The sequence below is a fragment of the Puma concolor genome, chromosome F2, assembly GCF_028749965.1.
Source record: "Puma concolor isolate L17-30 chromosome F2, mPumCon1.1.hap2, whole genome shotgun sequence".
NCBI classification, from domain to species: Eukaryota; Metazoa; Chordata; class Mammalia; order Carnivora; family Felidae; genus Puma; species Puma concolor.
The window spans coordinates 60,703,157-60,718,560 of NC_141684.1; the positions used below are offsets into that span (position 1 = coordinate 60,703,157).

The 15,404-nt window shown below is 36.8% G+C and overlaps 1 protein-coding gene across 15 annotated transcripts in view; it reads left to right on the forward strand.

Moving 5' to 3' along the window:
* Window positions 1–15,404, forward strand: part of STAU2 (staufen double-stranded RNA binding protein 2) — a 312,929-nt gene that overhangs the window by 123,555 nt on the left and 173,970 nt on the right. For all 15 annotated transcript variants that reach the window (XM_086695695.1, XM_086695693.1, XM_086695694.1 and 12 more), the window contains one exon: window positions 8,026–8,163. In XM_086695695.1, the coding sequence (XP_086551821.1) occupies window positions 8,026–8,163 (138 nt within the window). The remainder of the gene's footprint in view (window positions 1–8,025; window positions 8,164–15,404) is intronic.

Genomic DNA, 15,404 nt, shown 5'->3' on the forward strand with positions numbered 1-15,404 from the left:
CGACTGAGCCACCCAGGCGCCCCAGATCTATACATTTTTATATAGGATATAAATATAACCCTATTGTTTTTAACGATAGCCATTAAAAGCAAGATTGTTGTTTAAATGTTATTCCCCAGAGTGGAGAGCAGCATTTTAAATTCTCAGAATTATTTGCTGCTACTTCTAGTATATAAGTATATTATTCCAGAACTTTCTTCCTATCCACCATTCAGATCTCAGCGTACACTTGACTTCTTCAGGGAAGGCTTCTGTGTTCTCCTCCATTCCCAGAGTAGGTTAGCCCCCTACATTTTTCTTCACATACATCACACTTGTAATTACTTGTACCATGTCTGTCTTACGTTAAAATAAAGCCTATAGACATCTTCTGGAATGTAAGGTTATTTTAAGAAAACAGCATACATACAGTGAGTTGGAATCTAGATAATTTTAAGTATAATCACACCTTATGGTGGGCCAATAAATGGGTCAGGTTGGAATAGTATCTTGGTTTTCAGCATTTTCCTCCCTTCCTCATATGTCTTATACATGTAGACTCTATAGTTCCTTATTATGCAGTAGAAGTAGAGAATAAACTGTTGATGATTTACTTTAATTTTATTTAAAATAATAAAACATCACATTTTATTTAATTTTCTTAATCATGCTGTGGTGTAGCTGTTAGGATAACATTTTACCGATGAGGTCCTTGATGTTTAAGAAACGTACCCAAGATCATGTAACAGTCGGGTTCCAGGTCCAGTCCTGTCTGTTTCCAGTGCCCATCTGAAACCAGTTGATTGTGAACTCCTCTTGGATTTTAAGAGTAACGCTACACAGTTACCTTATTACAATGTTAGATTGTTTTAATTATGTCTTTGGGTCTATATTTTATTTTTTAATGCAGTTCTCTTCTATAAGATGAGAATTTAGAGAAGTGTTTCCGACGTTGGAGGTAAAATTTTCTGGATACAACTATTACAAGACTGTCTATACTAGTTCGTGGAAAGAGAACATAAGACTTGATACCCAAGTAATAAGTTAATTGTCCAAGATGCTAGTAGTTAATTTCAATCAAGGGAAGAAACCAGCCATTCTTAATGTTCTCAGACTCCATTATTATCTAATTGGATTTATGCATCTGGTTTTTTGTCATTGGAATCCATATCAACAGTATTTTGGAACTTAAAAACATTTTTATAAAAGAGGCAAATTAAATAAGAGTAAAGGCAGCGTACCATTGGAAGTACATATTTATTTGAGTGTCTTCAGGAACTGGGCATACTTCTAGTGCTAGACTCAAAAACTTCCCTTTACCTTTTTGTTGATATCCCACTCTTAGACTTATAACTTATTGTCTGTATCTGTCTGTTCTTATCAATCCTTTACTTCGTTTATAATTCATTAGTTTTCATTTTTGCTATTAAGTATGGGTAGAAACCAGAATTTTATCAAAAGCTAAAATCTTCCCTTTCTCTCCTCTTCTTCCATCTAACTATTGCAGTAACTGAAGTTCTCAGTCTTTTTCTTCTTCTCTTACTGCACCTAGGCTTCTCTTCATACTTCTAGGGTTTCAATTCAGTCTCTGTATAGAGGATTTTCAGATACTCTTTTGTGCTATATGCTGCCTGTTGGACATCTTCACTTCTTATTTATTTCACAGGCACATCAAACTCATCATAAACTCCTTCTCCTCCAGCATTCCTTGTCACAGTGCCTGGCATCACCATCCCACTGCTGCTGAAACAGAAACCTGGGAGTCATTTTTAACTTTTCTCTTAACCATTATATCCAGTCAATCATCAAATCCTATTGAATCTATCACTTAAGTATTTCTTAAGTTGGTTCATTTATTTCCATCTCTTTGCCATCTTTATTTGGTTCGGCTCAAAATCATCTCTTGCCTGAACTGCTATAGCAGGTTTTTAATTGGCCTTCCTGTAAGTACTTTTGACATCCTGTCAACTGATCTTCTAAAAAGCGTTATCTTTCAGAGACACCAGTCAGATCATGTCATGCCTCTGCTTGAAATCTTTTAGTAATTTCCCATTGCTCTTTGGATAAAGTCCAAAATCCTAAATATACTCTAAAAGACCCTGCAGGATCCGACCTGCAGCAGCAAACTAGGTGTGATGGAGAACCAGGAAGAGCTCCGACTATATACAAGTTTAGTGTGACACACACAGCCTGCAACATAGTGATTACCTTTGCCTCTGATACTTGTTTTAGAGTAAATTTTCACAGGTGGAAACAGAATTCTGCCCGTGTGATAAATACACAGCTTCATTTCTAGGAGTAATATACGAAGAAAGTTCATATGCACACAGAATATTTGATTTGCAAAGATTGTTTTTTTTGTTTTTAAACCTTTTTTTAGAAGGCACTAAAACAGCTATATGTAAGTTTAAAAAAATTTTTTTAAAAGCTTTATTCATAAACATTTCCCATACAACGTTAAAAATAGAATACCTTCTAAATGGCTTATACAGTATTCGTATGTAAGTTAAAAAGCCTATTAGGTTAAATGAAAACTTACTGCCCAACTTGCATCTAGAACATTTCTCAATGAGATTGAAGCTGTGTAGGCCCCTCCTCTGTTACGTCCAGATACCACCTCACATAGTTAATCACAATATTAGTTTTATATTTAACGTTTCCTGACCTTATAATTTTATTGCATGTTTGTTTTTTTCTGAAAAAAATTGCATTTGGTTAGCTAGCTTTTAAAACAGCTTTATTGAAGTATAATTGTACATATTTAAAACATGCTATTTGGTATGTTTTGATATATGTGTACACCTGTGAAACCATGACCATAATCAAGATAATGAATCTATCCATTGCTCCCAAAAGTTTCCTTGTGCCCCTTTGTAATCCCTCCACCCTCCATTCCCAAGCAACTACCTTCTTTTTGGCTGGCTTCTTTTACTTAGCATAATCATTTTGAGATTCGTCCATGTTGTTGCATGTTAACAGTTATTGATTCTATTGTTTTTTTTTTAATTAAAAAAGCTTTTTTAAATGTTTATTTTTGAGAGAGAGAGAACGTGTGTGTGCATGCGAAGAAGGGGCAGAGAGATAGGGAGACAGCTTCTGAAGCAGGCCCTGCACGATCAGTGCAATGCCCTGTGCAGGGCTTGAACCCATGAACCACGAGATCATGACCTGAAGTTGGAAGCTCAACCAACTGAGCCACCCAGGCACCTCTGATTCTGTTTTAATGCTAAGTAGTATTCTGTTGTATGGTTATACCACCCTTTGTTTATCCATTCACCCTGTGGTGGATATTTGGGATGTTTCTCATTTTGGGCTATAAATAGAGCTGTTGTGAACACGTGTGTATGTCTTATGGGCGTAAGTTTTCCTTTTCTTTAAAAAAAATTTTTTTTTTTAGCATTTATTATTGAGAGAGAGAGAGAGAGAGCACGAGCGAGTGAGTGTAAGCATGGGAGGGGCAGAGAGAGGGGGAGACACAGAATCCGAAGCAGGCTCCAGGCTCTGAGCAAGCTGTCAGCACAGAGCCTGATGTGGGGCTCGAACTCATGAACTGCGAGATCATGACCTGAGCTGAAGTCGGACACTCAACCAACTGAGCCACCCAGGTGCCCCATAAGTTTTCCTTTTCTTTTTTGGGTAAATGCTTGGGAGTGAATGGCATGGTCATTTAGTAAGCATATACTCAACCTTTAAGAGACTGTCAATTGTTTTTTAAAATGAGTATACCATTTTACATTCTTAGCAGCCATCATTTTAGTTACTGCACATCCTTTCTAATACATAGTATAGTCTTGAATTTCAATTGTACAAATGCATGTGTATTGATACTTCATTGTGGTTTTAATTCACATTACTCCAGTGGCTAATGATATTGAGCATTGTTTATGTGTTTGGTAGCACATGAGGTTGGATGAGGTGTTGTTCAAATCTTTTGACCTGGCACAAAAACAGACACATAGACCAATGGAATAGAATAGAAACCCCAGAACTAGACCCACAAACGTATGGCCAACTCATCTTTGACAAAGCAGGAAAGAACATCCAATGGAAAAAAGACAGTCTCTTTAACAAATGGTGCTGGGAGAACTGGACAGCAACATGCAGAAGGTTGAAACTAGACCACTTTCTCACACCATTCACAAAAATAAACTCCAAATGGATAAAGGACCTGAATGTGAGACAGGAAACCATCAAAACCTTAGAGGAGAAAGCAGGAAAAGACCTCTCTGACCTCAGCCGTAGCAATCTCTTACTCGACACATCCCCAAAGGCAAGGGAATTAAAAGCAAAAGTGAATTACTGGGACCTTATGAAGATAAAAAGCTTCTGCACAGCAAAGGAAACAACCAACAAAACTAAAAGGCAACCAACGGAATGGGAAAAGATATTTGCAAATGACATATCAGACAAAGGGCTAGTATCCAAAATCTATAAAGAGCTCACCAAACTCCACACCCGAAAAGCAAATAACCCAGTGAAGAAATGGGCAGAAAACATGAATAGACACTTCTCTAAAGAAGACATCCGGATGGCCAACAGGCACATGAAAAGATGTTCAGCGTCGCTCCTTATCAGGGAAATACAAATCAAAACCACACTCAGGTATCACCTCACGCCAGTCAGAGTGGCCAAAATGAACACATCAGGAGACTATAGATGCTGGAGAGGATGTGGAGAAACGGGAACCCTCTTGCACTGTTGGTGGGAATGCAAATTGGTGCAGCCGCTCTGGAAAGCAGTGTGGAGGTTCCTCAGAAAATTAAAAATAGACCTACCCTATGACCCAGCAATAGCACTGCTAGGAATTTATCCAAGGGACACAGGAGTACTGATGCATAGGGGCACTTGTACCCCAATGTTCATAGCAGCACTCTCAACAATAGCCAAATTATGGAAAGAGCCTAAATGTCCATCAACTGATGAATGGATAAAGAAATTGTGGTTTATATACATACACTATGGAATACTACGTGGCAATGAGAAAAAATGAAATATGGCCTTTTGTAGCAACGTGGATGGAACTGGAGAGTGTGATGCTAAGTGAAATAAGCCATACAGAGAAAGACAGATACCATATGGTTTCACTCTTATGTGGATCCTGAGAAACTTGACAGGAACCCATGGGGGAGGGGAAGGAAAAAAAAAAGAGGTTAGAGTAGGAGAGAGCCAAAGCATAAGAGACTGTTGAGAACTGAGAGCAAACTGAGGGTTGATGGGGGGTGGGAGGGAGGAGAGGGTGGGTGATGGGTATTGAGGAGGGCACCTTTTGGGATGAGCACTGGGTGTTGTATGGAAACCAATTTGACAATAAATTTCATATATAAATAAAAAAAAAAACAAAACAAATCTTTTGACCACTTCAAACATTAAGTAATAACTTAAATAACAATAAAAATAATAAAATGTAAATAATAATAAGTTTATTATTGAATTTTGAGAGGTCTTCATACATTCTAGATACAAGTTCTTTTTTTTTTCTTCAGTGAGAATTCTTTATGTTTTTATTGAATCATAAATGAAATGCAGTATCCCATTAGTTTCAGGGGTACATCATAGTGATTGAATATTTTTAGACATTATGAAATGACACCATCTGTCACCATACAAAGTTGTTACAATAGCATTGACTATATTCCCTGTGCTGTACATTATGTCCCTATGACTTACTTATTTTATAACTGGAAGTCTTTACCTCTTAATTCCTTTCACCTATTTCGCTCCCCTCCACATACAAGTGCTTTATCAGATATATGGTTTGCAGATATTTTCTCTAAAGCCTGTGACTTAACCTTTTCAAAGAACAGAAATTATTAATTTTGAAGAAGTCTAATTTATTATTTTTTATGGGATATGATTTCAGTGTTGTATCTAAGAAATTGTCACCTAACCAAGTCACAAAAATTTCCCCTGTGTTTCTTCTGGAAATTTTATAGTTTAGATATTACATTTAAGTTTGTGAACCATTTGAGTTAATGATAATGAGGTACGGATTTAAGTTTGTGGTTTTTTTGGTTTTTTTTGTGTGTTTTTTTTTGCATATGAATATTCAGTTGTTGCAGGACCAGTGGTTGAAAAGACTACCCTTTCCCATTGAATTGCTTTTCTACCTTTGTCAAAAATCTGTTAACCATATATATGTATGGGTCTATTTCTGGATGCTGCTGTGTTTGCTGGTCTCTGTCTCTTTATGCCAATACTACACATACTGTCTTGATCACCATAGCTTTATAATAAATCTTGAAATCAGATAGTGTGAATCCTCCAACTTTCTTCTTTTTTTCAAAGTTGTTTTGGTTATCTGTCCTTTGTGTTTCCACATGAATTTTAGCATTAGTTTATTAAGGATTACAAAAGTATGGTAGGATTTTGATTGGGATTGCAATGAATTGATAGATCAGTTTGAAGAGACTTGACATTTTAAGAATATTAAGTCTTCTGATCCATGAACATGTGTCTGTTCATTTATTGAGATCCTGGTTAATTTCAGCAGTGTTTTGTCGTTTCAGTGGGTTTTACATGAATTATATCATACTGTATTCTTCTGTGCTTGCTTTTCTTGTCTTATTTAAAGTTTTTTTCTGAATTTCATTCATTGTGAGGCATGCAGCTGTCCTTAATTCATTTTCACTGCTATATGCCACTCCCCTGTATTAACATGAGATAATTTATTATTTTATTGATAAATGCTTAGGCTATTTCCAGTTTTTTGCTATTTCAAATAATGCAGCTATGGATATTCCTGTATATATGAGCTAGCACATATGGGAAACCATTTTCTAAGGGTATTTATATGTCTCTGAAGAGGCTACTGGTTTTTAGCTTTACTAGACATTGCCAGATTCTTTTCCAAATTATATTATCAGCAGTGTATAAGGATTTTTTAAAAGTTTATTTATTTTGAGAGAGAGACAGAGTGGTGGAGGAACAGAGAGAGAGAGAATTGCAAGTAGGTTTCATGTTATCAGTGCAGAGCCTGATTCAGGGCACAAATGCACAAACCGTGAGATCATGACCTGAGCTGAAACCAAGAGTCAGATGCTTAACCAACTGAGCCACCCAGGTGCCCCTAAGATGTTTTTTTTTTTTTTTTAAGTTTATTCATTTACTTTTTCAGTAATCTCTATACCCAATGTGAGGCTTGAACTCACAACCCTGAGATCAGGATTCACTCTTCTGACTGAGCCAGCCAGGCAATCCAGCAGTGTATAAGTTTTTGTTACTCCCTATCGTCACCAATCAGGGCTGTCAGACTCTTAATTTTTGCCAAATAGATGAGTGTGAAATAGTATCTGACTGTGGTTTTAACATGCATTTTCTGAGTCTTTTTTTTTTTTTTTTTTTTTTTTTTTGAGAGAGAGCGAGGGCAAGAGCGCATGTGTGTGCAGAATGGGAATGGGGCAAAGGGAAAGGGAGAATCTCAAAACAGGCTCCACACAGCCTGACACATGGCTCAATCTCATGACCCTGGGATCATGACCTGAGCCGAGATTGAGAGTTGGATACTTAACCAACTGAACCACCCAGGCACCCCCACTTTCTGAGTCATAATGAGGTTGATTATCCTTTCATATGTTTTTCTTCTGTTAAATATCTATTCATCTCCTTTGCCCATTTTTCTTTTATATTGTCTTAATACTTTTTAGGAGTTTTAAAAAATATATTTCAGATGCTGGATACATCTTTTTTTTTTAGTTATATATATTGCAAATGTCTCTGCCCAGCTCATGGCTTATCTTCTTACTTTCTTTTTGGTGTTTTTTGACGAACAGAAGTTGTGAAGCAACTCTAATATATTAAAGAGTTTAAAAGCAGCCTTAGCCCAAGTTATCAATAATGCCTTTGAGCCCTAAATCCCATAGAAGTCTTAGTTTCAGATCCATTCTATGATTTACCTTTATAAATCTTCATAAATGACTCTCTAGTTGCATTATCTTCTCTAGTCATGGTTTTGGGGTACAGAAGATGAGGGGAGAACCATTGTTTCTTAAAGGATCTGATAATAGGTTTTGTAAGCATATTTTGAAATTTTCTCAAATTATTTTTTAGGCTGGACCAGAGTATGGTCAAGGAATGAACCCCATTAGCCGCCTGGCTCAAATTCAACAGGCCAAAAAGGAGAAGGAGCCAGATTATGTTTTGCTTTCAGAAAGAGGAATGCCTCGGCGTCGGGAATTTGTGATGCAGGTACTTCTAACTTCTGTATTAGAAAACAATTTTGTAACTACTGAAAAAAATTAGAAACCCCCAGGTTGGAATAAAGATGTGGGGGCAAGGCAAACTAGGAACTAATAACATTCATTCCTTCCAGGCCCACCTGCTGCTTGGCTGAAACATTCAAGTGTCAGGGACATGTTAGAGTAGACCATCTGGGTTTTTGAAGGGACTGTGAGTTCACACAGGTTATTTACCACAAAGTGTATAATTCAGAATGCCTATCTCTAACTTAGGTTACGCTTTGCAGTCAGGGGCTGTTAACTACTGGGGATAGGATGCGGATGGAATTAGAAACATAATTTAGAAAATAGATGTAGAAGATGGAACAGGGCCAAGAGCATGAGCTTTTGGGTTATCAGGAAAATTAGGAAAAGAAAGCTAGCTGGTGAGGAATGAGGGACTCAGAATTGCTGAGAGATTTAGGCATTTAGAGATTTAGAGATTTCGTATTGAGGCACAATGCCTAATATGTCCTCCTTTTATTTATTTACTTAAAAAAGTTTTTTTTAATATTCTTATTTTTGAGAGAGAGCACAAGTGCTTGAGCTCAAGTGGGGGAGGGGCAGGGAGAGGAAGACAAAGGATCCAAAGCAGGGAACGTGGAGCCCTGTAGCAGGGCTCGAACTCATGAACTGTGAGATATGACCTGAGCTGAAATCAAGAATTGATTGCTTAACTGACTGAGCCACCCAGGCGCCCCCCTCCTTTTAAAATTCTACCAATTCATCTTCATTTGCCAACTCAAGCCCCAGTAGTGAAGAAACCTTTAATTCTTATTATGCAATTTTCAAACATACCCAAAGGTGGATATACTTAATAGTTTACTACAAATAATAATACATTGGAATACGAATAGCATATGAGGAATATGCCCAGCATCCAAACCCAACAATTAAGATTTTTGCCACACTTACTTCAGCTATCAATTTTTCTTTCCTCCTTCCCTCTCTTTCTTCTTTTCTTGAAGTATTTGAAAGCTAATATCTAGCCACCTATCATTTTAACCTGCATACTTAGTGTATATCCCTAAAAAATATGGAAGTTTTTCTTTTGTGTTTTTACATTAGGCATGATTCATACTGATTAGAATCATCTAATACTCAGTCTATATTGAAATTCTGCTTACTGTACCCAAACTGTTTTTATTATAATTGGCTTGTCAAAGCAACTTTCTCCAATTAGACTCATAGATCTCATTTTTAATTAATCCAGTTAAAACCAACAGATATTTGTTAAGTGTTGACCATGTTGCAGATATTTTGGCACTAATACATAGTATCTCATATTGATTAACTACTCATGCATATTTAAATTTTACCTTCTTTCCCAATTTATAATCTCCACGTTTCTTTTTTTTTTTTTAAATTTTTTTTTTCAACGTTTATTTATTTTTGGGACAGAGAGAGACAGAGCATGAACGGGGGAGGGGCAGAGAGAGAGGGAGACACAGAATCAGAAACAGGCTCCAGGCTCTGAGCCATCAGCCCAGAGCTTGACGCGGGGCTCGAACTCCCGGACCGCGAGATCGTGACCTGGCTGAAGTCGGACGCTTAACCAACTGCGCCACCCAGGCGCCCCTAATCTCCACGTTTCTTTATCTCAGAGTACCTAATATAGTTTATGTATATAGTAGTACCTTAAAAAACCTTTGTTGTACATTTGCTGCCTTCTTGCTTGATTGAGAGCTAGCATCTTGGGCTTTTGTTGGAGATGAAAACTTCTGATGGGAACCTCAATATCCGAAGAGGGGGGAATACTTCTATGGTAGTAAGCACAGTACTGTCTAGATGTCATTAGGACCCAGAACAGTTTTATTCTAGTCTTTTACTTTGTAAAATATGGGCGCTATTTTTCTTTTTACATGCTTAGCTTTAAAGAATTCTAGGAAATATTTTTAGAACTCTAAAACCTGAGGGGGGGTGGAAATCACCTAAAATTTAGACCTGTGTTAGGATGAAAACTGGCTTTGACTTTATTAAACAATTTTTTTTCTGTGGAGTATATTGAGTACCCCTTTTGAAAAGGAATTTAGAATGTCTTAGGTCAGTTTCCATTTTATGGGTATTCATAAACATTCTAGTCAAATGGGAACATTTGGCTGTGCTTTTAAATGTTTTCACACTGAATTCATATTGTTTTTTCCCCTTCTGGAAGCCCCAGTGGATTCATTATAGTATTGCAGCAAGTTTATCAAAGTAAAGGCTTTTGTATAAACTACTTAAGCAATGTTATCATTTGTTATAATTGAATGTGGAAGTAAAATATCCAGAGATAATATGCCCATATTTATCTATTACCAAAAAAAAAAAAAAAAAAAAAAAAGGTAAGTTTGTGTGTTATAAAGTAGATGCAGTTACTTGTACTGATTATTAGACAAGGAAAATCTCTGAACATTATCTGGGTGTTTATTTCTAGAGTATATTTCTCAAAGCTTTTTAGGTGTTTATTTCTAGAGTGTATTTCTTAAAGCTTTTTATTATTTTAGAAAGAGGTATTTTGGGGCGCCTGGGTGGCGCAGTCGGTTAAGCGTCCGACTTCAGCCAGGTCACGATCTCGCGGTCCGTGAGTTCGAGCCCCGCTTCGGGCTCTGGGCTGATGGCTCAGAGTCTGGAGCCTGTTTCCGATTTTGTGTCTCCCTCTCTCTCTGCCCCTCCCCCGTTCATGCTCTGTCTCTCTCTGTCCCAAAAATAAATAAACGTTGGAAAAAAAAAAAATTAAAAAAAAAAAAAAAAAAACAAAGAGGTATTTTAAGTTTTCAATGAGAAAATAATGACAACTACACCAAATTGTATATCAGCACATTCTATTATTATATATCATGAGTTAATTTTTCTACCTCTGATTAAGGTCTTCAGGTTTTAAAAAATGCATAAAGCAAGTTTCATCTATTATATTTGGTTTTTTTTTCTTTAATGTTTATTTATTTTGAGAGAGAGAGCAGGGGAGGGGCAGAGAGCGAGGGAGAGAGAAACAATCCCAAGTAGGCTCTGCGCTGTCAGCACAGAGCCCATTGCAGGGCTTGATCCTATGAATGGTGAGATCATGACTTGAGCTGAAACCAAGAATTGGACACTTAACTGACTGAGCCCCCCAGTGCTCCTATTTTTTTTCTTTTTTTAAGAGAGAGAGAAGGCGCAAGTGAGCGAGGAGCAGAGAGAGAGAGAGAAGCGGGGCTCACCTGAAGTGGGGCTCATGTTATTTTTACCTGAAGTGGGGTTCGAGCTCACCCAATGCAGAGCTCATGCTCTACCCAAGTGGGACTGGATCTCCCCTGAACCAGGGTTCAAACTCATGAACCCATGAGATCACAACCTGAGCTGAAGTCAGATGCTTAACCGACTGAGCCACCCAGGCACGCCCATCAATTTTTTTTGTGACTCATTGAAAGTGAATCAATTAAGTCTGGTAAATGCCACTTTAGAACTATTTTTTTTTTTTACTTTTTTTGAGGACTTATTTAAATAATTTGTTTAAATATAAAAACCTGGCAGTCTTAAAGTTATTGCATAGCAAAATAATTGAGCTTCTTTGTAGACAACATTTTAATGTAAAACTATTATTTGTAATAATTTAAAAATATTGTGAATTTTTGAGGAAGATGGCTTATGAAGTTTACTTACGTACTTACTTGCTTACTTACACATTTACATGCTTTTATAATTATGTGACTTATTTTGTTGAATGTTCACTGTGTTTGTTAGCAAGGAATCAAAGTCCTTCAGCACAGTCCTCTTTTTCGATACTAGCAAATAACTCTGGGATAATTACCTGCAACCTTTTGAACCATGCCACCATGTCAACTTGTGTGAGGTGAGGGGTAGGAGAATGGGAAAAATGAATCTGGAAGTACCGGTTCTAGAAGTAAGTCTTGAAGGTGTCAGAATAGGTCAGATGGAAAGCTGGCAGATACAGATCCAACATGAATGCTGAGTCGGGAACAACATTACCCAAGAGCAGGAGACTGGAGTCAAAGAGCATCAGGCCTGGGTAGATAAATGAGATTTAGAGATGAAGCAGCAAAAGAATTGAATGAGAGCTCGTGAGGTGTATGTAGCATGTCAAAACAGCTGAAACTTTTTTTTTTTCCCCCCTGCTGACCGATCCTGCTTCCATTTACTTTGGCAAGTCTTTTGTCCCTCAGAGCAGTAGAGGAAGCTTCTGACGTAGCTGGCCTACTCTGTTAGCTAGCAAGCATTCCAGCAACAACACAGGGGCTGGTGAAGCTGGGAACTAACCAAACACTGGAAAAAATAACAGGTAGCAGAGGCCTGGCTCTAGCCAGGTACTCAAGCACATTATACCTAGGGCCTGCTATATTCAGGTCAGGTGCAGGCCAGCACAGATATGGGAGATAGTATGTGTTCACCCAGCTCCAGGGATCTGCTGTGGACAGTATTAAGTATTAGATCAGTGCTTCTGAGGGAAGTCCATAAACTACTGCTGATTTGTCATAATGTGCTGGTTTCTAGTTTTAGAAGAAAGAGCAATGAAATGTTTCAAAGACAGTGCACAGATTTGAACTGTAACATTTGTGATAGTTGTTACAGAAACTCTGTAAAGAATATGTTTTCAGTGTTTCATATACAACTATGTCATTTAGTTCATCTTGACTTTCTTTGTCGTATAATTTGCACATTGTTTATACTTAAGTTCTTTAACCACTGTGTTAGAAGTACTTGGTTCACTGAAGCTTTAACATGGTGATGGAAATGGTAACACAAATCAAACTGAAATAATGGTGTAAGAATAAATGGCAAGCAGTACACAAGTGTGGACACCAGATGGAAACTGGTATGTTCTGAGACAAGTGAAATAGCCAGTTATGCTTTCACCCAAGAGCCGGAAAACAAAACTGTGTGTAGAAGTGTCATGCTTTATATCCGAAAGCTGGATTAGTTGTACAACATACCAGGTCATTACGAGTACACAGTATATTGTAATTGTGAAATTTTATTAAGGTGGCATGAAACTATTGAAGCTAATTTTTTTTTAAAGCAAAGCATAGTGACATCAAATTTTCATTTATAGATTGCCTGTTCAGCTTTCCTGCTCATTTTTCTACTAGCTTTAAAAAAAATTGATTTGGGTATGCCTGGGTGGCTGGCTGAGTTGGTTAAGCATCCAACTTCTGCTCGGGTCATGATCTCACGGTCCATGACTTTGAGTCTCGTACAGGTCTCTCTGCTGTCAGTGCAGGGCCTGCTTTGGATCTTCTGTCTCCTCTCTCTGCCCGCCCCCTGCCACTTGTGCTTGTTCACTCTCTCTCAAAAATAAATAAATATTAAAGAATAAATAAATAACTCTTAAAAAATTGATTTATCAGAATCTGCTATATATTCTGGAATGTAAGTCTTTTTCAGTTACGTGGCCTTTCAAGTATCTCCTCTTGTGTTGTGACTTTCCTTTTTTTTTTTCCCCCCAATTTTAGTGATGTTCTTTTGAGGAACAGAAGTAATTTTTTTTTAAGTTTATTTGTCTATTTTGGGGGTGGAGAGAGGCAGAGAGAAAGAATCCCAAGCAGGCTCCGTGCTATCAGCACAGACCCGATGTTGGGCTTAATCTCACAAGTGTGAAATCATGAACTGAGCCATAATCAAGAGTTGTATGCTTGACCAACTGAGCCACCCAGACACCCCCAGAAGTAATTTATTTTAATGCAGACAAATTTATGTGTCTTTTCCCTCATGTTGACTTTGTAAGTGTAGACATCCAGAAGAATAATGCCCCCACCTTGTTTCTCTTCAATAGGATCTTGAATGTTCTTAGTACTTTGCATTTCCGTGTAAATTTTGGAATCAGCTTGTCAAGTATTGTAAAAATCATGTGTGGGATTTTGATGGTAATTCATTGAATTTATAGGTCAATTTGAAGAGAATTGATATATTGAGAATTAAGTACATGAGTATGGCGTATCTCTGTTAGGTTTATCTTAATTTTTCTCGGTGCTTATTATTTTTTTATATAAAGTTCTTAAACATCATAGGTATTTGATTTTCATTCAATGTAAATGGTATCTTTTAATAATTTTCTACTTGATTGTTGATGGGATATAACAGTGCAGTTGGCTTAGGGCTCCTGGGTGTTTCAGTTGGTTAGGCTTCTGACTTCGGCTCAGGTCATGATGTCACAGTTTGTGGGTTTGAGCACTGTGTCAGGCTTTGCGCTGACAGCTCAGAGCCTGGAGCCTCCTTCAGATTCTGTGTCTCCCTCTCTCTTTTTCCCTCCTCCTACTTAGGCTTTCTCACTCTCTCAAAAATAAATACATAAATAAACATTAGAAAAATGTGGTTGGCTTTTGTATACTATAATATACATTGAAAACTTTACACTCTCATAAAGTCTTATAATTTAGTTGTAGATATTCTTGGATTTCCTATATAAATATCATATATCCAAATAATGACAATTTGTTTTTATACTTCTAATTCTATGGTTTTTTTCTTGTCTTATTGCTCTGTCTAGGATTTGTAGTAAAATGTTAAATACTAGTAAAAATAGAGGGCATCTTTGTCTTGTTTCTAATATCAAAATTTCAACAGTAAGTATAATGTTTGTTGAAGTTTGCTATAGACTTTTTGCAGAATGCCCTATATCATATTAAGTAAGTTCCCTGTTTTCCTTAGTTTGCTAGGAGTTTTTATTATGAATGTATGGTGAGTTTTATCACATGCTTTTGCTCAATTTGTTAGGATGACCATATGTTTTGTCTCCTCAATCTGTTAATATAGCAGATTCCACTGATTGATTTTACTTGAATTTCGAATGTTAGACCAATCTTGCATTTCTGGAATAAACCTGACTTCATCATGATTTTTCTTTTTATATATTGCTTTGTTCAATATACTATATTATGCAGTTTAAACTTTAACAGTTATACTTGGGAATGAAATTGGTCTGTACATTTTCTTTCTTAAATTGTTCCTGTTGGGTTTTAGAATCAAACTGATACCTCATTGAATAATTGGGGACTGATTTCTCTTTTTCTTTTATTATGTGAAGTTTTGTAAGGTTAGCATTATTCTTTCTTAAATATTAGGTAGAACTTGCTGGAGAAGCTCTCAGGAATTTTCTTCATGAACACGTTTTTAATTATTGTTTTAATTTTTTTCTTTTAGTAGTTATAGAGCTCTACAGTTCTGGGTTTATTCTGTGCCAGTTTTGGTAATTTGTATTGTTCAGGAATTTTTGTACTTTCTCTAAGTATTCAAAAG